Source organism: Rhinolophus sinicus, chromosome 3 (assembly GCF_057876585.1).
Source record: "Rhinolophus sinicus isolate RSI-liver-muscle chromosome 3, RSI-T2T, whole genome shotgun sequence".
NCBI lineage: Eukaryota > Metazoa > Chordata > Mammalia > Chiroptera > Rhinolophidae > Rhinolophus > Rhinolophus sinicus.
In genome coordinates, this window is record NC_142503.1 from 34,743,507 (window position 1) to 34,765,382 (window position 21,876).

The following is a 21,876-nucleotide window of genomic DNA, read 5'->3' on the forward strand; positions in this document are numbered from 1 at the left end:
TAACCAGAATTTTCATTTACATACAGTCTAAGCTATGCTCCAAAAAGTAGTTTTACTCACATGGTTACTAAACTGGTGTTTTTACCACATCCTTCATTATAACTTTGAAGTTTATAAGCAGAACCCAATGGACTATATACATAGCACTCTTCTGGAGCTGGAACTACATGATCTGGGGCAATCTGGTAAAAAGAAAAAAAAAAAAGAAAAAAAGGAAGGAAGGAAGGAAAGAAGGAAGAAAAATGTTAGAACCAGTGAATGTGCAAAATAGGATATTTTCTATACATCAGAATATCTGACTCTAGACACATTTCTAAATATCATGAACAAATAACAAGTATGCTTCCCAGATTTACAAATATATATACATATATATATATATTAAATGTAGAAGACCTAAAGGAGCAAGAATTTAAGGACAATAAACAATAAACTGTTCATCTGAAATGAGAATGAATTCCTAGAATATGCAACTATCAAAGTATTTTTCTCTTCATTTTCATGAGAAAAAAGGAAGGAGAGCCAGCAAAGATTGAGATCAGGGAATTTTAGATGGAGGAGACTTGGGCATTAAGCGAGGAGAATTTCAAAAATCAAGTGGTCACTGAACTCTTATCTTATGTGAGGGTGGTTTTAGCAGAGGCAGGTAGGGAACTCAAATTATAAAGAAATAAGGAGTCAATAGAAGGTAAAGAAAGGAATAATAAATATAGATACTCTTTTCAATGCTTTGGTAGAAGGAAAAGGTGAGGGAAAGAAAGTGGCTGAGGGAAAAGGCAAAGAAAGGATTCTTAAAGATGGAAGATGTAAAAAGGGAAGGAGCAAAGAGAAAGAGGCTGAAGACATACAGAAAGAGAATGACTGAACAGATACCTGTTTCTTATACACATAGCTCCTACCTTACCTCCACACTTTTCTTCCTAACTCTACCTCCCTATTTTGGAGGGGAAAAAAATAGTCTTCTGATGGAATTCTGCCCATGTCCCTGAGAATAGTCCTTTGAAAATATGTAGTCCTTACACACAGTAGTTAAAGACCTCGGAGTTGACTTGTATAAATCAATAATCTTTTATATTTAACACCGACCACACAAATCTCCAACTTTGTGTCAGATTTAACATTCAAGAAATAAAATAATATACAGCCCCTAATTTCAAGAAGTTTAAATTCTAGTTGGAAGACATATGAAACAATTAGACAAGGCTATATAAGACAGAATAAAAATTAAGTGTTCAACTCTATTGTATATTGTATCACAGGAATGATGGAAAAAAAAAAGAAAACCAGTGGGACTACAACAGTTTGAGAAAGACTTCAAGGAACTGATGGAACATTAGGCCTCAGTAGGTAGACAGGATATGGACTGGGGGACTGGTACAAAATGAAAAAGTGTCCAGTCCTTCTCTCATTATGCATATGACTGGTGGTGTCTTATGGGCAAAGAATGTCTCGAATGCTATGACTGGTGTGACTTTGGAAACAACTAGTACTTCCTAGAGACACAAAGGCATATATGGAAATGGGTCTGCTGCCTTCTCTCTACCCTAATCCTATTGGGTCTGAGTTCTGTTGTTTTATGCCATGGAGTAAAAAGAAAAGAAAGGGGCAGGACCTTATCTGTATCAAGCCGGAGATAAACCATGACAGCTAGCAAAGCAAGTTCTGGAAAAGTGAAAAATCAAAAGTTGCAGGGGACAGGGTAAGAAGGTAGAGTATAAGAAGTGGTAAATTCTTAGGAGATAACAGAAAAATTGGAGGACTGGATCCCACATTCTGAAAGGGGTCTAGAGCAGTGCTGTTCAGACTTGAATGTTCCTGTGATTCACACATGGGTCTTGTTAAAATACAGATTTTGATTCAGTAGGTATGAAGTAAGACTAAGCTGCATATTTAACAAGCTCTCAATGATGCCGATCCTTCTGGCTAGGCAGGACACACTTTTATTAGCGAGGATCTATGAGATGTTGGCAGCCAAATAATTTTCTACCCTTCCCCATTTTAGAATAAAAATATTAAGGCAAATGGGGACATTTTCAGAACTAAAAAGGTGTTAGTCTGTAAATACCTGAGACCAGGGGTGTCGTATTGTTCTTCCTTTAAAAACCTTTTGGGAAAAGTAATTTTGGGATTCTCAAAAACGAAGTGGAGGTATAAACACATTCATTAAAAATGGTCATACCACATTGTTAATTTTAGATCACTGTTGATGTCCTTTGATATACTAGAGTCCTCTCACAATCAGTTAACAAAAGGGATCCAACTTGGTGAACAATGATGATTTAATTTTCAGGCAAACATACATTCAGGCCTAGATTGGCCCAGCTGGTATCTGTGAAGTATGCTTTCACAAGCATAGCCTCTCGGTCCAAAGATACTGGATTACTTCTAACTCCCCAGAGGGCTTAAATAATTCTGTTATGAAACTAAGACTTTACCACAACTATTACTATAAAGCCCTAGGGAAGGAAAAAGAGAAAAAATTGGGGAAATAATTATCCCACCCAGAATATTTTGGAAGTCTCTACTTTGGTGATACAAAAGAAGATCTTAATACTTCACATTGCTTAAAATGAGATATCTATGTTCAAGTGACTAGCCCAAACCTTGGCCCCCTTAGTAAACATATAAAGAATGCTGGTTCCCTTTTTATTATTGCCTGTAAGAAAATCATTATCTTTTCTCCCAGAATGTTCCCATTTTCTTTATGCTTTCAAGTTTCTGTAAGATTGGTAATTCTTATAAGCAACCAAATTACTTATAATACATAGTATTTTTGATTCTAAACTAATAATACATATTTTAGGATCAAGAGTCAACAAACTATAACCCAGGGGCCAAATCTGGTCTTCAACCTGATTTTTTTACAGCCACTTTGCTAAGAATGATTTTTGTATTTTTAATGTTATAAAACGAAAGTGAAGACTATATGACAATATGTGGCTCACGAAGCCTAAAATGTTTACTAGCTCCCCTTTGACCCTTGTTTTTGATAGACAAAAGGACACTGCTAAAAAGAAAATATTTTATATATTTGTGTCTGTGTGTGTGTGTGCATGTATTTTTCAGTTTCCCACTCCTGCAGAAAATTTCTATAAACATTTTTTCCTTGTAGCTTCATCTTAAAAACTGAACACGCTAACCAGAACCTATTAGTAATCAATGACCTAAACTACTTCAAAAGTAGTCTATCATCCTCAGAGCTTTTAGGATTTGGGATTAGCAGAATTTAATCCAACAAATCTCTAGATGTGTTGTCAACACAGAGAGATTGTTTCACATCTCTCTACGCCAGCCTAGATAAGAATGAACTAGCCTGAGATGCAGGACATGTATTAATTACTATCTTTGACTTTCCATGATGTTATCCTGGGAACATGGCCAGCAAAAAGTTCAACCACGGGGAGTTGCCCTGGCTTATGTTGTTCACTGTTCATTTCAACTTAACCTTAGACAATCAGCAACCCTTTGCCCCTTACCAGCGCCTTGTCTGTAGGAGCGGTGAGCCGGCTGTAGTAATGAATCCTCTTGTTCATGGCAGAGGCATGGTCGCTAACCCTCTGAATGACATCATTCACATTGACGATGTTTGTGGGCTCTATATGGAAAGGCCTAGGGAAGGGAATATACACTTGACAAAGAACATTCAGCCAGAAATTCTGGAAGTCAGCCATTGAAGAAAATAACTTCTTGTCCTCCATTAGAAGTGGGATATACCAAGCAAGGCATTTACTTCTCACTTTCAGTGGGAAAAGAAAACATCACAAAAGAAGTATTATCCAACCCACAGAATAAAGCCTTTGTCTCATAATGCTATTACTTTAAACACTTTTTTAAACTTAAGAATTAGCAATAGAGAAGACATAACAGAAAGAGCTTCAATCAGTTATTAAAAAGAAATATAGCAGCTGTCAATTTTCAACCATAAACATTGGACAGACACAGCTTTGAATATTCTCTCAAAGAGCTTTTGGCACTAAATCAGAGAAATTATAGACAAAAATGTTCCTCTACTAAAGAGTGTCTACTCCTTCTTCATGGGCCAAAGTTACTTCCTATGATAAATAGAATTCTTATTTCTTGGTTCATGTACTAAGGATTAGTGATCTCAACCATCTCCCTTGTGAAATTTATCCAAGGTACTATGAAATGGAACATTAAGACACTAGAAATATTTTGTCTTATTCTACTTTTCCTGAATTTCAGTAATATACCCTATTATGCTACTGTTTATGTATATGCTTCCTTCTCATAACTGTGTCCCAATCAACTGAAGATTCTGGTTTTCAGTCATCATTTTCAGTCATTAACCCCTCAGTTCCTAACGGAAACTCTCTCCATTTTCTTTCTAAGCTTCCGGTAACACATTATGCAAAACAGGAAGACCAGGCAGAGTTGCAAGAAAGGACTGCAATCGTCTGATGATTCTCAGATTCCTTGAAGTCACAGATGATTTTGTGCCTCAAATTGTATATAATTTGCTATTTCAGATTATATAATACATAGATCCAAATAATGAAGGGGAAAAAAAGGCCAGAAATTTATCATTGGTTCCATATTATTCCTCTACACTTATGGTTCTGAAAGAAACTTAAAATGTATTAAAGTATGGTCATCATTTCTGGAGACACTGTTACTCTAATCTTGTGGGAAGCACTTGAAAAACCAAGTGACTGAACTTTAGTTTCTGCTATTTTTCCAACTAACTTTGTGATATTAGAAAAATGGTAGTATAGATGTTTAATTTAGTCTTGTATCTCTAATTAGCATACAGAATCTTTTAATCTTTATTATTTACTCTCCACCATAAATATGGTGGGTACTTTCTAGTTTAATCCAACAAATATCTACGTAGAGCACTTATTACAGCAAATATGTGGATACAGCTCAATATGACTATCTATCAACATGACTATATGTGGATATAGATCAACATGACATAATTGCTAAATGAATTAAGTGGTGTCAATAAGTCTTAAGTGCATAAAATGAAAACAGAAGGCTCAGAGGCAGAATAAACTATCCGTACTTATGAATTTGGTAGCCTGAGATAACTACCAGTCCTCCCAACGCATCATGGAGTTGTATATAATTTACATCTCTACTATGACTCTAAAAAGCAATGTAAAATTATTTATGTCCAGGAGCCAGTTTGATCATACTTAGGGTCACATTCTAATAAGAGTATTCCCTTCTTGTTTTGCAAGAATGATACCTCCCAAATTTCAAGAAAAAAAAAAATGCAGCTTTAATGCCAACATAAATCAGAGATTAAAACTAATCATGGATTACTAAAAGAGACGAGTAAGTTTTATATTGATGGAAAGGGATGTAGAGGTTCTACTTGTAGCTTATTACTCTGAAAATTCAATGGTATTAACATCAAACACTAAGTTGGCTTGAAGACCTGCTGAAAAGCAGTCCAGGAAGTGCTACATTTCTTGGCTCCTGGCCTCCTACAAAAGTGTTAACTGTACCAGTTTAGTTGGCTTGGGTACACTGAGAGCAGAATGACTGAAAGTTTTTCTTTTCCAACAGTTTTCATCGAGATGCTGTGTGCCTGTTCAAACAAATAGTGTGGAATCTTCAAAACAGATTCTCTTTAAAAATATACAACTCAGCATATTTTAACTGAGTTATTAGAAACATACGCTTAAAGCTTCATCTGAGAGAGCAAATATATAAATTACACCTCTGAATTGACTTTAGTTGGATCTAAACACTTTTAAAATTAATACTACTATATAGAGAATAATATTCAGAATTAAAGACTTTTGAAACGTGGGCTTTTTCTTTTGAACAGTTTCACATGACTGCTCCCTACCAATGGTACTTTTCATTTGAAATGTAGCTCAACTGCTCCACAACTTAAATTATGATATTTCATGTAGAAGTTATATTTGTCTCACATTATAAATATTTATGGTCATGCTACAGAAAAAATACAAAAAAATTCAGCAAAATTTAAAAAATATTTTAAAAATGTGACTCAAACCCCCATATTTTTAGTTAATATACTTAGAAACAAAGAAAGCTTATTTCTACCTTTTTTAGGTTGTACTGCTTAAATTCCTTAAAATTTTTGGCTTTTAAATCTGTCTCCACCCTTCTACTTACCAGTTATGCTTCTCTGGAACTTAATAACAATTCCATGACTCTTAAGAAGGTTCATACTCAATGTGAAGACCCTTGACTGAAAACTGTTCCTTTATTCACATAACTGAAAGCTGAAGGACCCAAACACCTGCCAGCTTGGGGTAGTTTGTTAAAAAATGAAAAGAGAATCAAGTATTCAAAAAATATCATGGAAATATTCAAAATAATGAACCTACTATACTTTTTCCTATCTCCTTGATAAAACATTGTTTGTCTGTCAGGGAGCTTTTAAGTACAAACAACAGAAAAGAAGTTAATCAGCCATTGTACCAGGAAATTCCTTGCTGCTACAAAAAACAAAACAAAAAACGATTGGTAATCTCTGGCTGGCTGGCATGTTTCTCATCGTCTCTGACACGTATACACCATCCTCTTTCACAAAAGCCCTGCTCCACACTCCAACTTTACCATCTGTCTCCAAAGGCTCTTCTCTTTCTATTACGGTTAATTAATTTATATTGGTTTTCAAATTTATTATTACTCGAGTGCCAACCAAATATAAAGCATTGTACTAAACATTAAATGAGGAATGGGATGTGGAACCTCAAGTATCATAATCTCCTGGAGGACAGAGGTAAGTTAGCAATTCTAATCCAGAGAGAAAAAAATAGAAAGAGAGAGTGCTCATGAGCAACAATGGAAGAAGAGTGGAGAGGGTTGTGTGAGGCTCGGTATGTGTACGGTACACAAAAGGGGAAGCTAAACCACTCTGCAGGCCACTTAGGAAGGTACAGTTGAGGAGAATCCTAAAAGATATAAAAAGCTAATCAGGGTTGGGGGAAAAGGAGGAAAAAAAGTGTTTCAAAAAAATGGAAAAGCGTGTAGAACAAATCAGGAGAAAGAGAGCATGATATATTTTTTAAAACTGTAAGAAGAGATGTGGTTAGAGACGAGGTAATCCTGGGCTAGTACATGGAAGATTTCAAATGCCAACAAAGGATATAATCCGAAAGGGAAGAACCCTCAGTCTCAGTCTCCTTTGGCTGATTCCTTCTCAAGCCCCCAAACCTGAAGGTCAGAGTAAACTAGCGTTTAACCCATGGACACTTTCTCTTCCCTAGCTATACCCAATCTCTTGGTGGATTCATCTAGTCACATAACTTTAAATATAATGTACTGCATATGCTGATGGCACTCCAACTATTATCTCCAGCCCGAACTCCTGATTCATATATCAAACTGCTCCCTTCCCCAACTCGTCTCTCGCCCTTCATTGCCCACACTAGCCTCCTCGCCATTCCTGAAACATTACAGGCAGGCACCTACTTCAGGACCTTTGTTATTAATTTCAGGTAAAAAAAACAAATGCTCTGAAGACCTTTCCCCTAAATATTTGTATAGCTTGCTTCTTTACTTCTTTCAAGTCTTTCCTCAATTGCTCCTTTCTCAATGGGACACTTGGCTATCCTTGCCACCATATCTAAACTTCAACCCCTCTTCTTCACCATTCTCATTTCCTATATGCACCTCTGCTTTTCTGCTTTACATTTTCTCCCTGGCATTTATACTATCTAACATAATATATGCTTCTTATTTACTTATTATTGATCACCTCCAGTAAATAAAAGCTCCATGAGGGAAAGGGGTTTTTGTCAATTTGGTCACTACTACATTCCCAGGGCCTAGAATAGTACCTGGCATATTGTAGGAACTCAATAAAATATGCTGAGTAAGTAAAATATGCTGAATAATATGGCGTATTACTTAAAGAAAAAGTTTATTTTGAAATAATTTTAGAATCACATAGAAGTTGTAAAATAATACAGAGCGTTCCACTATATACTTCACTCAGGTTCCCTAATGATGACATCTTATATAACAATAATATGATCAAACTTGTATTACTTTTATAATCAGGAAAAAAGTTAATGAAAAATTATGGGGATAAAGCTTTCAACCTTTTGGTAGGTTTACAAATTTTAAAGTAAATACTTGAGGGAGAAAAGATGGAGGAAACAATCAAAGTATCCAAACGAGAAGAAGCAACCTATAAGAAAATCAATTTAGTGTGGTATCCACAAGCCAATTAAGGATTGTTTTCAGGAGCAGAGAATAATTGTGTCAAGAGCTACTGCTAAGTAAAATGAGATGAGGACTGATCAACGAAAGGTGACCTGGATTTGAGCAGTTTTAGTGGAGTGGGAAGGGCAAAAGCCTGTTGAAATGCAATTTAGACAGAGAAAAAACTGGATGTGGTAAGTATAAATAATCCTTGCAAGGAGTTTTCTGCAAAAATGTGTGAGTGAAATGGAGTGGTATCTGAAGGGGTAAGTGTCAAGACTCTAGAAAGTATAAAAAAAGCATTAAAAATAAAAAGTCACCTATATCTCACAACTAGAATCATTAATAACATTTTGCCAACCTCATTCTCTTGCAAAAAATAGCTAGTAGGAAGTAGAGCAAATGGAAACTCTTATACACTGTAGTGAGAATGTAAGTTGGAATAACCCCTGTGGAAAATACACGTAGAAGCTAAAGGAATAAAATACTAGAAACCACTGGAACTGAAAGAACTATAGTTACACACTACTTGGATGAAAATTACCACGCTGACAAAAATCACAAAATCATACATACAGTATGATCCCATTTACATAAAGTACACAAACAGGTAAAACTGAATTCAGTATTTAGGGATACACAGATCATAAATTATTTTAAAAGTAGGGAAATGATCACACAAATGTCAGGAGTGTGGTTACCTGTAGGAAGGAAGGGGGATGCTGTGGTGAAGTACATATGGGGTAATTTCTGGGTGTTGCTATTTCTAGACCTAGGTATTGGTTGGATGGGTTTTGGCTTTATAATTATTTAAAAGTTGTACATATGTATCATGCACTGTTCTGTACATATGATACATCATATGATAAACTTTAAAAACCATAATTTAAATTAACATATTCTTTCAAAATTTAGTAATGAGATCAAGAGGGACCAAAAAAACCTTTTGTGCCATACAAAAACTTGCTCGTTGTCTTGTGGCAAAATACCACAAGGATTTGTCAAACTTAAATACAAGTTACCTTCTTTTCTTGTATAGAAAGACCACTGTTTGAAATTGGTTGACCTCTTCTCTGATGACATGTGGCTGTCAACAGTATGGGTACACAGTAGGTATTAAAAACCCCCTACATTCTTAATCTATCTCCCTTCAAGAGAAAGATAATATTTTAACAATGACTGAGAAAGTAATTGCTGTTTTAAAAATACTTACATTATAGAGAGAATATTCTGATAACTGATGTTTAGAAATGTTTCCACTGTTACATGATTTTATTGCTGAAAATGTCTATCACTATTAAAAATTATTTGTAATCTTATAAACATAGATTAAAATTTTTCTAACACTTAAAAACTGCCAAACAATGAATGCAGATAATGGTCTTTGAACCAGTTATTAAACATAAAAAAAAATCAAAGTAATAATTGTAATAATGAAGCAAATGACAACACTAGTATCTTGGTGTTTATTCCACGTAATACAAGGACTAATACCAGTATTTTCAAATGTTTACAGTATAAAATGCTTAAAAATCAGTGAAATTAAACATTCAACTTTCCAAATATGGAAATTTGCAACATTATAAGCATCAAATAAAAGATTATTTTATAAAAACATAAATATTAAAAAGTTATAATTCTAATGTAAACTGTTAAATATGACTGTAGCTAATGCTTTTATCCCCTTTGCATCCTTCTGCCCAGGGTACCTTCCAAACTGACACCTCTGAAATAATCAGTCCAGAAAGACTTCAGGACCTTCCTAAAGTATTTAGTGCTCCTCCAGTGGAGTTTTCAGACCAGCTAGGCAGCTTTTCCTCTCTGTCCAGAAGCTACTGGGTTATAGCAGTTTTTTTAATTTAATTTAATTTAATTTAATTTTTTTTTATTAGTTTCAGTGTACAAAACAATGCTATAGTTAGACATTTCACCCCTCACAAAGTGATAACCTCCCTTCCCCAATCTACATTGTTATAGCAGTTTTGATTTCTCTCCCAGGATTAATTCCTCCCCTCCCCCCAGCAGAGAGAGCAACCATCTTCTGAAGGTGCACTATAAATCAATGCTTTCCCTCCCTTCTTCTGTGTGTGTGTGTGTGTGTGTGTGTGTGTTGGAGAGTAACTGGAGGCACTGAGTGGTAAAATAGATGTAGGAGGATGTCAGGAATGAAGGAGAGGAGAGATTTGGGAATAAATTGGAAAGAACTAAGGAAGGGGAACAAAGTTACTGGTTCTTTCCAATTTAACAGTATTAAACCAACAAAAACATTTGTATTTTGTACTTTCAAAATAGCATAGGATACTAGAATATACAAACCGGCACTGCAATCACTAAATGTAAGAATTGAGCAATATCAGGGAGCATGAAAATTTACCAGGCAAATTTCAACAAAAACTTAAGACGTAATTGTTGAATAAGACTGAAATAAACTTCAAATCAGTTTGAATTATTGTGTGGCAAAGTGTTATATGATTTTCAAAAATCAATAAAGCAAAACAAGTGTTGGCAAGGATGTGGAGAAAAGGGAACCCTTGTGTACTGTTGGTGGGATTGCAAATTGGTGCAGCCACTATGGAAAACAGTATGGAGGTTCCTCAAAAAATTAAAAGTAGAACTACCTCAGAACCCAGCAATTCAACTTTTGGGTATTTATCCAAAGAAATCCAAAACACTAATTCAAGAAGATATATGCACCCCTATGTTCACTGCAGCATTATTTACATAGCCAAGATATAGAAGCAACCTAAGTGCCTATCTGTAGAAGACTGGATAAAGAAAAAGTAGTACATATATACAATGGAATGTTACTTGGGCATAAAAAAGAATGAACTCTTACTGTTTGTGACAACATGGATGAACCTGGAAGGTATTACACTAATTGAAATAAGTCTAACAGAGAAAGACAAATATCATATGATCTCACCTATACGTGGACTCTAAAGAACAAAATAAACCAACAAAACAGAAATAGACTCATAGATACAGAGAACAAACTGATGGGAAGAGTGTAGGAGGGTGGGCTGAAAAAGGTGAAAGGATTAAGAAGTACAAATTGGTAGTTACAAAATAGTCATGGGGATTGAAAGTACAGTATAGGGAATGTACTCAATAATATTGTAGTAACTAGTTCCAGGTGTGTACTAGACTAATGGGGGGAATCACTTCATAAATTATATAAATGTCTAACCACTATGCTGTACACCTGAAACTAATATAAAATAATACTGAATGTCTACTGCAATTGAAAAATAAAACAATTATTAGAAAATATTGTGAATCTAAAATAAATAAAAAATAAAGCATATTCAATTGCTATTGAGAATGTAATATAGCAAAAGCAAAAGTGTTAATGTACTGTTAACAAATAAAATTTAAAGTTAACTTTATCAAGACTGGTTATTACATCTTATAATTTTAAAACTTCCATTGTCATGTTTCATAATGTACATAATGTAAGTATAGAAGTACATAATTTGCAAATGCATACATGCGCACACACACCTATATGCAGTCCCATGAAAACTTTTTAGGTTCCTATTATTATTTTTTAACTGATGAGTGTGGTATGATGAAAACAGCAAATGTTAACAAACATCTGGTTAATGGATTCCTTATTTTAGAATGCTGGTACTTAGTTGCAAGTAAACATCTTCATCAACAATATATGGACAAAGAACTTGACCTGAATATTAATTCTCAGGCCCATATATCTTGATTAAATACAGATTTTTACTAAGAATGAATTTCAAATTCTTTTAATGCAATTTATGCTTTCAAATTTTGGTTTTAGAAAAATCTATAAATTATTTTAATTCTACTGTCGTGAAAACAAATAATCTCTTCTTTTATGACCAGTAACAGAAATGCAAGGGTTTTTGTTTTATTCTTACTATCAGCACTAGAATGAGACTAAAAACATTATATAAATACCAGGAGCATTTCAATCAAGTTAAGATACTAGGACCACCTGTAAGTAAATACCAACATAACAGTTCTTCAGTTTTTCTCTAGATTGATATAAAACAGTACCACCACCACCACTGGATGACTATCTTCTATCTAGAAAAAGCAGTCCCAAATGGGACTTGGTGAGTGACATTCAACAAAGAAAGATTAGGAATGTGGGAAAATTCCCCAGAGAGCACAGTTCTCCAAGCATCTCCTCCTTCTATCCACTTTATGAGAATGCCAAAATAAATCACAAATTGTCTCAATTAACTTAAATGCAATAAATTAAGAGTATTATTAACTTAATACTTTGAAATAAACAGCTTGTCTTAATTATAAATAAACGGTAGGCTTCAGCCTGCAATGTCATGCCAATTATTACTCTACTTCTTACACAAATTTATCAAAAGAATTTCTGGAAAAAAAAAACTTTCCAGTTTCATAACTTAACTATTCCCCATTAAAAAAAAAATAGCAGGAAAGAAGAAAAATGCCAGGCCAACATTTTAACTAAAATTTCCTTTCCTTAAAAACTGGAAAGGTAAGGAAAAGATAAAGAATTCAGCATGTGTGTATATATATTTATATATGTTAAGATAAATCTTATTTTTAATATATACATGTGATTCTTTAAATGAATACTAAAATTGCTTTCTTCATCTTAATTCAGTTACCTAGAAACTGAAAACACAAAAAACAAAACTCATCTACTCTTTAAACAGATCACCAAAGAACAAGAGCCTCTTTTTTATTCTTCTCCCATAACTTAAGAATGGGATAATATACGTCAAGCCTTAGAAATCTTCATCATGGCTCTCAAGAAAGTTAGATGAGCTAGGAGACCTTCTGCTTTGCCACTGGAGAGACACTAGCAAAAAACAGTCCACACAAAGTGGTCTTTCAGGTGACGAAGGCTATATTTTCAACCCAGATGGCAAATACTGTAATAGACTGACCAGACTCCATGGTTGGTTGTATGGCATGTTACTAAGCAGACCAATCACAGAATAATAGAATAGACTGATAAAGGCAAGAGTCCAACATGAAACCTGTCCTGCCAACTGGGTCCTATCAACTATTACTAACTAGTAACATTTGTTATTGTCATTGAGATTTCTTACCTTCAGTTATTGTGATTTTTAGTTCCAGAATTTCAGTTCTTTTTTAATTCCACAACTATTTTCTGTGAATTTGGTTCTTTGTTATATTTCTAGCCAGTGCCAAAATTCTCAACCTTATTTCAATTTCCTGAACATATTAAACATAGTGCGTCAAATGTCTATTTCTGATAACTGCATTATCTGGCTCACCTGTCAGTCCTTATTTTGTATCAAGTCTCTTTATTTCTAATCATGTTTTGCCTCCTGTTATGCCTTCCAATTTTAAATTAAGTACCTGACAGTGTACTTATGGAATTACAGTATATGGAAAATAGTGTAAATAAATTGAAGCCTAGGATAATATTATTTTCTTTAGAAAGGATTTACATTTGCTTTTGGGAGCCAGTTTGAGACGCAGCAATCCTAGATTACTGTCATCCAGTTTTGGGGATTGACATGAGTTCAAGTTGAGTTGCAGTCCCTGCAAAAAGGTCATTCTATTTCAAGTTCACTCATATTTCTAGGCTTATAGAGCTTAGGGCTTCCAATCCAAAGTTTGTATGAAATCTCTTAGAGAGCCCTGGATTCCAATTTTTCTCCCTCTAGCCTTGTAAAACTGTCAAAGCTCTGCTCAATTTATCAGCCTCTCAGCTAATGAACTGGAAGTGGCAGATACCCTTAAGGAAATGGTAGACCCTCCTTTCTGGGTTTCCTTCTTCCTTTTGATCTAGATCTCATTCTTCACTGTCTTAGTAGTTCTCCATTGTCTTGAAAGGGTTCAGGACAGACCTCCCCAAGATGTGCTACTTTGGCATGTTATTTATTTTGATCTAAAGGCAATAGAAACCCTATGGGCTCAAGATGAACATCTGCCCCCCAGCCTCCTTAACTACCTAGAAGAATTTAAATTAGGGGCCTTGCCCATAATAGTTAAAACCAAAGATAAGTTTTTATGGCAGAGCAAACATCTAATTACTGATCATCTGCTTTTCTTATCATCCTGTGATGGGCCTTCCTCCCCTGAGGCCTGAAGGCTGTTAATTCATCCTTAAGTTCAGAATACCGTATATCCCTCATTTTATCTTTCTGCCTCTGAACCCCTCATATTTGTGGGCTCTCTGACTCTCATGTATGTGAGGTTCCCATATATATGTATGTAATTAAATTTGCCTATTTTCGCTTGTTAATCTGTCTCATGTAGATTTAATAATTAGACCAGCCAGAAGGGAGGAAGGAAGGGAAGAAAATAACGCACACCTAGTTTATATGCAAAATAGAAAAAAAATAGCAAAATCAGATAGAACACATGGATCTAGAGATGGAAATGGAAGCAACTCAGGCAAGCAGATTTGGGTACAGGAGGGCAGTTAAGCAAAGAGGACTGGAAGGAGAGGAAGAAGGAAAGAATATAAGAACCAATGAGTTTGAGAGAACAAAAGGATTCTGATGGGACTAGAAATTAGATCCCACTCTAATAAAGCCTCTAACTTTATTTCTATTTATATTTAAAGCATCTCTAACTCCATGGCTAGGATTGTCCTCATTAAGCATTTAACAAAAAGAGTTACACTGGGGAAGAATAATGGTGGAAAGTGGAGAGAAAAGAGGTGAGAGAAGTGGACTGAAGAGGGAAATAAAAGAGGAGGAGCAGTAAGAGAGTAGGAAGAAAAGGAAGGAGAGTGAAGGGTACAGAAGCAGTAACACAATCAGTTAAGATGGCCATCAGCTCCACAGCACTGATAAATGGTCAGGCCCTCATTCCATCTACTTCACCTGGATGGCAAGTTCCTCACAATGCAATTCACGCAGTTCTGGAAACCAACCCTCCTGGAAAAACGACTTTTCTATCTTTTGTTGTAGATCTGGATAATCCCCAATTATGAAACTACAAAGCCTCAGTAATCACTTCCAATCACTGTTATCTGGGCCAGAATCTACCTTTACATATTAATGGTAAACTCCTGCCTTTGCTTTGTTATTCCCTTTCTCTCTTAGCACTACAAGTACCAAAAAGAGTCAATTCAAGCTGCTATTCAGTGATAGTATTAATGACAAATGAAAGGGAGAGAGGCCATTTTACAGATGCACCAACTAGTAGCCATTCTGAAAAACCAGGGGTTACAGCATATGCAGTGTGTTTGAAGGGCACCAGGAACGCCACTGGCTTACCAGAGCACTTAAAATGTTATCAGCTAGGAAAACCTAACTTTTAGGTAAGAGTTTTTTACATCTAGGATTCTCCACATTAAAATGCAAATATCCATGGAAAAGTAATAGACTAGGTCTCGGACACATCAGATTATTTGCCATTCTAACACTAAAGAGATGACAAAGCCCTGCAAGAATAGGACAGATAAATACTGGTGAATAAGGGGCAGAAGAAAAGTATGGTTTACAAAGCATTGCAGAGGGACTTCTTGAGTGAATTCTTGCCCTGGGGAAAACTGGACATACAGAGAAGAGCTTGAAAGCCCTAGGCTCCGGGAAAATTGGAAAAACAGAGTTAGAGACAACTGAAAAAGGGAAGCTGAAAAACTAATAAACCACTTCACAATTTGGTTTCAGGCTGGCTGGGATGATCATTTCCCAAAGGGAATAATCCCAGAGCAGCAGCAGAGTTATGAAGCAATCCTGAATACCAGCTCTATCTTTGATTACCAGAAAGTCTGAAAAAGGCAGGAAAACAATCTCTGTGATTACCATGGGAATATAGCAAATACAGCATAGGAGATTTCCAAACATATCTGTCCCTTCACCCACATTCCTCACTTCACCAGGTGAAAAACTGATGGGGGAGGAGAGAAAAAGCATGCAGAAGGGAAAGTGGACTTGTGTAGTTTGCAAAAGTTCCCTAAATGATCCAAATGATTATGTCATGTACCTTTCCTCTATGGTGACAAGCTCCCTCATCCACATAAGTCTAATTAGTACCCATTTCCACCAAAATGATAAGCAGATACAGTATATTCTTTCAGTGCAAAGGCGTTGTTGAAATTCTTACGTTTGAACTGATATATAGTTTTGATTGCCACCTAGTGGAAGAGAGAGAATTAACCACAAGCCAAACTAAAGGTAAGATCCTAAAAGTATCAAATGTTGTTTTCTATATTCTGTTAAAAAACAAACAACGAACAGGCCCAAATAGGGTCACTTCGGCTAAGTCCCACTCAGCAACAAACTTAATACTGAATTTGCAGTTTCAGCTTCTAGCAGAAAAGTAACCTTTAACCAGTCAATCTGGAATTATCTGGTCAACACTAATGAGGTAATCTGCCTGATCCCTGTTTTCCCCTAAATGAAGACGACCTTGCTTGCCTGAACTAATTCACAATTTGATAATAACTTCCTCATTTTGCCTCTTTTCTGTCTTTAAAAGGCTTCCATTTCACAAAGCTCCTCAGAGCTCCTTTCTATATGCTATATGGGATGCTGCCCGATTCATGAATTGTTGGATAAAGCCAATTAGATCTTCAAATCTACTCAGTTGTATTTTGTTTTTTAACAACTCCGACAGCTGGAGACAGTTTGGTTACATGTAAGATGTTTTTAAATAGCACAAGGATGAATGCTATTTTAGCTACCTGGTGTTTATTGCAATGCATATAAGAAAAAAGTATAAATGATACTTCAAATCCATCATTTACCAATTATGCGAAGATGAGGCTAAATTAACCCTAATTTAAAAAAAATAAATTAAAAACGTACATTAGATCATAATATACAGATGGCAATATCACCAAAATCACATGGTGACTTTAAAATGACTGAAATTTTGCAAATAGTTGTCTAAGCTGGTTCTTCCAATGGAAGATAAATTCCCCTCAGTGTGTCTGACTTTTATTTACATATATAAAATGAAGTAACTCATAGTTTAATAGAAATAACAATGTTTTAAGGTACTCCTACTTTTTTTTTCATCAAATAAGTTCTGTTTTCAACATAAATTATTTCACAGGCAAATTAACATTCAATACTGCTAAGTCTGTATCAGTATTTGCCCTCCAAAATGTGCTTACCTAGGTAGTTATCCCATAAATGTAAATAGTTGATTCCCTTTCATTTTGACAAGTTTCATTATAGAAAATATATTTCCATTTAATCTACACAGTTAACAAATCCTCAGACAACTGTTTAAACTCCTGTCAACTTATTGCAATGGAATATACTGTAATGACCTATGCTCTATTGTCACAATGGTCAATTATTTATCATAGAATTTAGAGGTTTCAAAAAATCCTGAGATTCAATTAGTATTCATTAGTTCTTGTATTCATTGATGTTGGAATATACAAGTAAAAATGATAAGATTCATTTCATTATTTTTCTCTGATGACACTATAAATGATGATGTTAAATTTGTGATACATCTCACATTGCTACCTCTCAGTGCAAGAAAGACTAAAAAGTTAAGTACAGTCATGTGCCACATAACGATGTTTTGGTCAATGATGGACTTTAGATATAATGATGGTCCCAAAGGATTATAATGAAGCTGAAAAATTCCTATCACCCAGTGACATTATAATGAAATGCATTACAATTGCCTAAAGTATTCAGCACAGTAACATGCTGTATAGGTTTGTCCTAGGAGCAACAGGCTATACCATATAGCCTAAGTGTGTAGTAGGCTATACCATCTAGGATCGTGTAAGTGCACTCTGTGATGTTCGCACAACAAAATCACCTAACAACACATTTCCCAGATGGCATCCCCCTCATTAAGTGACACATGACTGTATCTGGAAAATGAAAACAGGGTTATTGAGATAAGCTTAAACCAATCCTCTTTCATCTACTGGGTTGGAACCTACTGCGACCCTTAACAAAATTAGGATTCTGTTGGCAAGGAATAGGTGGGGTTATTGAATATTTATCTAACAGTATTTGCCACACCTCCTACCTCAAGCACTCGGTTTCTCTATAGGGGGGCAACTACTCTTATACAGTTTCCTATTTATTCCCCCAGAGTCATTTATACATATTGTATTATATATAATTTATTGATTTATTTTTATCCAAATGGTGGTGTACCATACACACTGCTCTGCACTTCACTTTTTTCATTTTAACAAAATAAGTTGAAGACTTTTGCATTTTGATATGTAATAAAGCCACTTCCTTCTTTTTAATGGGTGAAAAATATTCCTTTGTATCAATACGCCATAATTTATTTATCCAGCAAGAAAAGATATTTTACTATTATAAAAAAATTTGCTCTTGTAAAAAAAATGCTGCATTAAATAACCTTGTACATATGTTATTTGACATTATTGCCAATTAATACTTAGATGTGAAATTGCTGGACCATGTAAAATTTGGAATTGGCTGCTTGCATTTTTTTGGGGGGGGCATCACATTAAATTTATGGATTAAAATTTAAAGATCAGGACATTTTATTTTAGAATCCAACCACTGAGAGGAGAATATGCCTTTTTGTTAAATGTCGTATTTTACTAATTCTAGTATACACGTTCAAACATTTCTAAAATATGGATGCATCACATAATCCAGGACATATTTTAATCACTGTCAGCCAGTAATTATTCCTGGTGTCATGACAGATAACTGTCATCCCTAGTCATTTCAGTCATCAAAATATTTAAGGACATTTGAAGAAGAAATATGAGCCACTGTGCTGTTAAAAAACCTTTGGTGACACCTTCTGGTAAGATCACGAAAGTGCAAGCATCAAAATTAAAGTGTCAGTGATTTGGAAGAAAAGTCTTTCAAGAAATGCTACATTATTAATGCTCTTAATGGTACAAAGGACAATTTTGTATGGGGGAAAAACACTGATTTTGATGACTCCAAGTCAAAAAGTGATTTAGAAGAATCAGATTCCAAATGTGAAGAATCAGATTAGTAAAATCTTAACTGATATACTTTGTTTTTATAGTTGCACCAGAGATATATGATACATGATAAAATACCAAAAAGTCCAAGAGTTCTTTCAGTAAATAAAAAAACCAACAACAACAACAAAACTAAGTTCTCAGAGAATATTGCATAAGAGGTATTGGTAGCAGTTTATCTTAGTGTTATATTAAAAAAAACAAAACAGTACAACTTAAAATCAGTATATCAGATCTGAAGAAATATTCTAAATCTTATTTTAGGTCCCTCAGTGGTATTTCAAAGTTTCTCTCACATAGAGTTTGCACATTTTTAAAACTATGTATTTTATCTTTTTTTATTACATTTTTTCATCAGAATGCTATTTATTTTTCCCTATTTTGTAAATAGCTGTCTTACTGAATTCTCTTACTATTTATAACAATTTTTCAGTGGATTCTGTTGAGTTTTCTAGGGGTGCAATGAAATAACTTTTAAACTCAAATCTTAAACCATCTGCTATAGAATTTAAATTTAAAGTCAATGAAGGTAAGGACTATGTGTTACGTTCATTGTTCTATCCCCAGTACCTAAGCATACAACCTTGCACAAAGCAGGTAATCAATATACATGAATTATATGAATGCATCTTACTTCTTAAAACTTACCCCGCCCAGAGATGAGTTTAGTTGTAAAAGTCAAATATAAATGAGGAAATAGAATTTACATTTATTCCCTCCAACTACAAACATACAGATCCTGTAAGAAACTGGATTTTTTTATAATCAAAGCTATTTATGCGTGGTTATAATTAGTTCTATTTTAATAATTAAAAACCTTAATTATGAAACAAATGTTTTATTTTAAACATTTACCTTTTGGATCTCAGATCTGATGAATCAAACTGGATATTCATAGGTCCAGGATTTATTTCATGATCTACCTCAGGGATGAGAAGATGCCTAGAATCACTATCCATATTTGCCATTTTTCTCAGACTCTAAGCACTGGAGAAGTCAGTCCTATATACATCAAAAAAGATAAATAATTTAAAGTTTAATTAAACAATTATTTTACTATTATTAAATAACACATTTTTATGCATACGGAATTGGAAAAATACGGGAATATATCTTAATGTGGTAAATGCCTAAAACATTTATTTTATTAGAAACTTGCTAAGTTAAAATGGAGTTACTGCTTATTTTTCAGCTTAATAAAAATAAGTGGGGTAATCCATTTCTAGTAATAAAACAGATTAGGCTATTTGGACCCATTTTTCTGCATAAAACAAAAAATACTGGATAAAATATAGAAAAACATCTTTTGAAAAGCTTCAAAAATAGTGAGAAATTTCAGGCCATTTTCAGGTAAAGTCAAGGAACCTAGAGAGGTAAATAGCTCAAGGAAGTTGCTTCTGCTCTGAAGGTATTTTCTGTACCAGGAGAAATTGGGCTGAGGTTTTCAAGGCCTTGTGAAGTGTTAGGGAAATAGAAGACAAAACCTGGGATTCACTCATAGTAAGGAACGATTATAAGAAATCCCCCCTACTTCCCATAATTTGGCTGAGACTACATAGAGCTTTACCATTAGATTAGGGGTTAACAAGTAAAAGTGCCTCACTACCTCACAAGGGAACTACAAACAAGTTTTCTTGACACTGACCATAGCATGTGCGTGCATGTGTGTGTGTGTGCACGTATGTGTATGCCTGTGTGTATGTGTGGTGGGGGAAACGGCATACACCACAAACTGCACCTCATCTGGATTTGGAAGGCAGTTAAAAGAACACTTAAATCTGTGAATATAATTTAAGGCTCATTTGCTTGGTAGAGATTCTAGGTAACTGGCAGAAGCAAATGTAAATCTTTCCTGTAAGGACACACCTTCATCCTAGTCCTCAAAGAAGACTTACTGACAATCTTTTAAGGACAATAAACAGTACACAGTCCAAAGTCACCTAGCATGTAAAGAAATAAAATACTGTTAGTGAGAACCAGAAGAAACAACTGCAGAATGATCCATAAGGACTTTAACTACAGGAATTATCAGAATAAAATTATAAAACAATTACGCTTCTTATGTTTAAATAAATAAAGGAAAAAGGGGGACATTTTCAAAAAGTAACTGAAGACGTTTGAAAATGACCAAAGTGAATTTTTAGGCCAAAATTTTAAAAAATAATAAAATACAATAGCTAATATTTTAAACTCAATGAATGGGTTTAAAAGTTGAAAATTAATGAACTAAAAGATTAAATCAGAAGAAATTATCCAGAATGTGGCAGAGAGAGAGAAAAAAAGAAAGGCTGAAACTGTGGAAGAGAGGTAAGAAAGAGGGGAGATAGAATGAGGTCTAACATGTATGTAACTGGAGAACCAGAAAGAGAGAAGTGGCAAAGGTAATATTTGAAGAGATAATGGCTGACAAATTTCTAGAATTCATAAAAGATAACAATCTGCAGATTTAAGAAATTTACTGAGTCCAAGCAGAATGAATAAATGTTATAAGACTAGAAAAAAAGTTAAAATTCCAGACCAAAGGGAAGAAAGGCCATAGGAAGGTCTTGGAATTAACGTGTTTGAAGACCCTTGTATTGTCCAGGTCAACATTACACTTTGATGTGATGCATGTTGTGATTTTAAAGGTAACTACTAATATTATAGAAAACAGTGTATCATTAAAATCTAGTGGAGGGGGAAAAGAGAATGATAAACATTGACCTAAAAAAGGGCAAGAAAGGAGAAAAAGAAAACATAAAAGAGGAAGCATCAAATAGAGAAGACACACAGTAGAAAGCATAAAATAGAGAAGATTCTCCCATTCTTTCTTCAGACCATGC

General features: G+C 34.6%; 1 protein-coding gene across 6 annotated transcripts in view; it reads right to left on the reverse strand.

Moving 5' to 3' along the window:
• The window catches only part of SLC38A9 (solute carrier family 38 member 9), a 71,697-nt gene that overhangs the window by 48,348 nt on the left and 1,473 nt on the right, over nucleotides 1–21,876 (reverse strand). For 5 of the 6 annotated variants that reach the window (XR_016020620.1, XM_019743197.3, XM_019743214.3 and 2 more), the window contains exons 2-4: nucleotides 19,910–20,056; nucleotides 3,477–3,609; nucleotides 61–182 (exon numbers count right to left, since the gene is read on the reverse strand). Coding sequence is in view for 5 of the 6 variants with exons in the window: in XM_019743197.3 (XP_019598756.1) it covers nucleotides 61–182; nucleotides 3,477–3,609; nucleotides 19,910–20,022 (368 nt within the window). In the remaining variant the exon portion in view is untranslated. Of the gene's footprint in view, nucleotides 1–60; nucleotides 183–3,476; nucleotides 3,737–19,909; nucleotides 20,057–21,876 lie in introns of those variants that run through there. The other variant, XM_074328942.2, reaches the window with a different exon arrangement.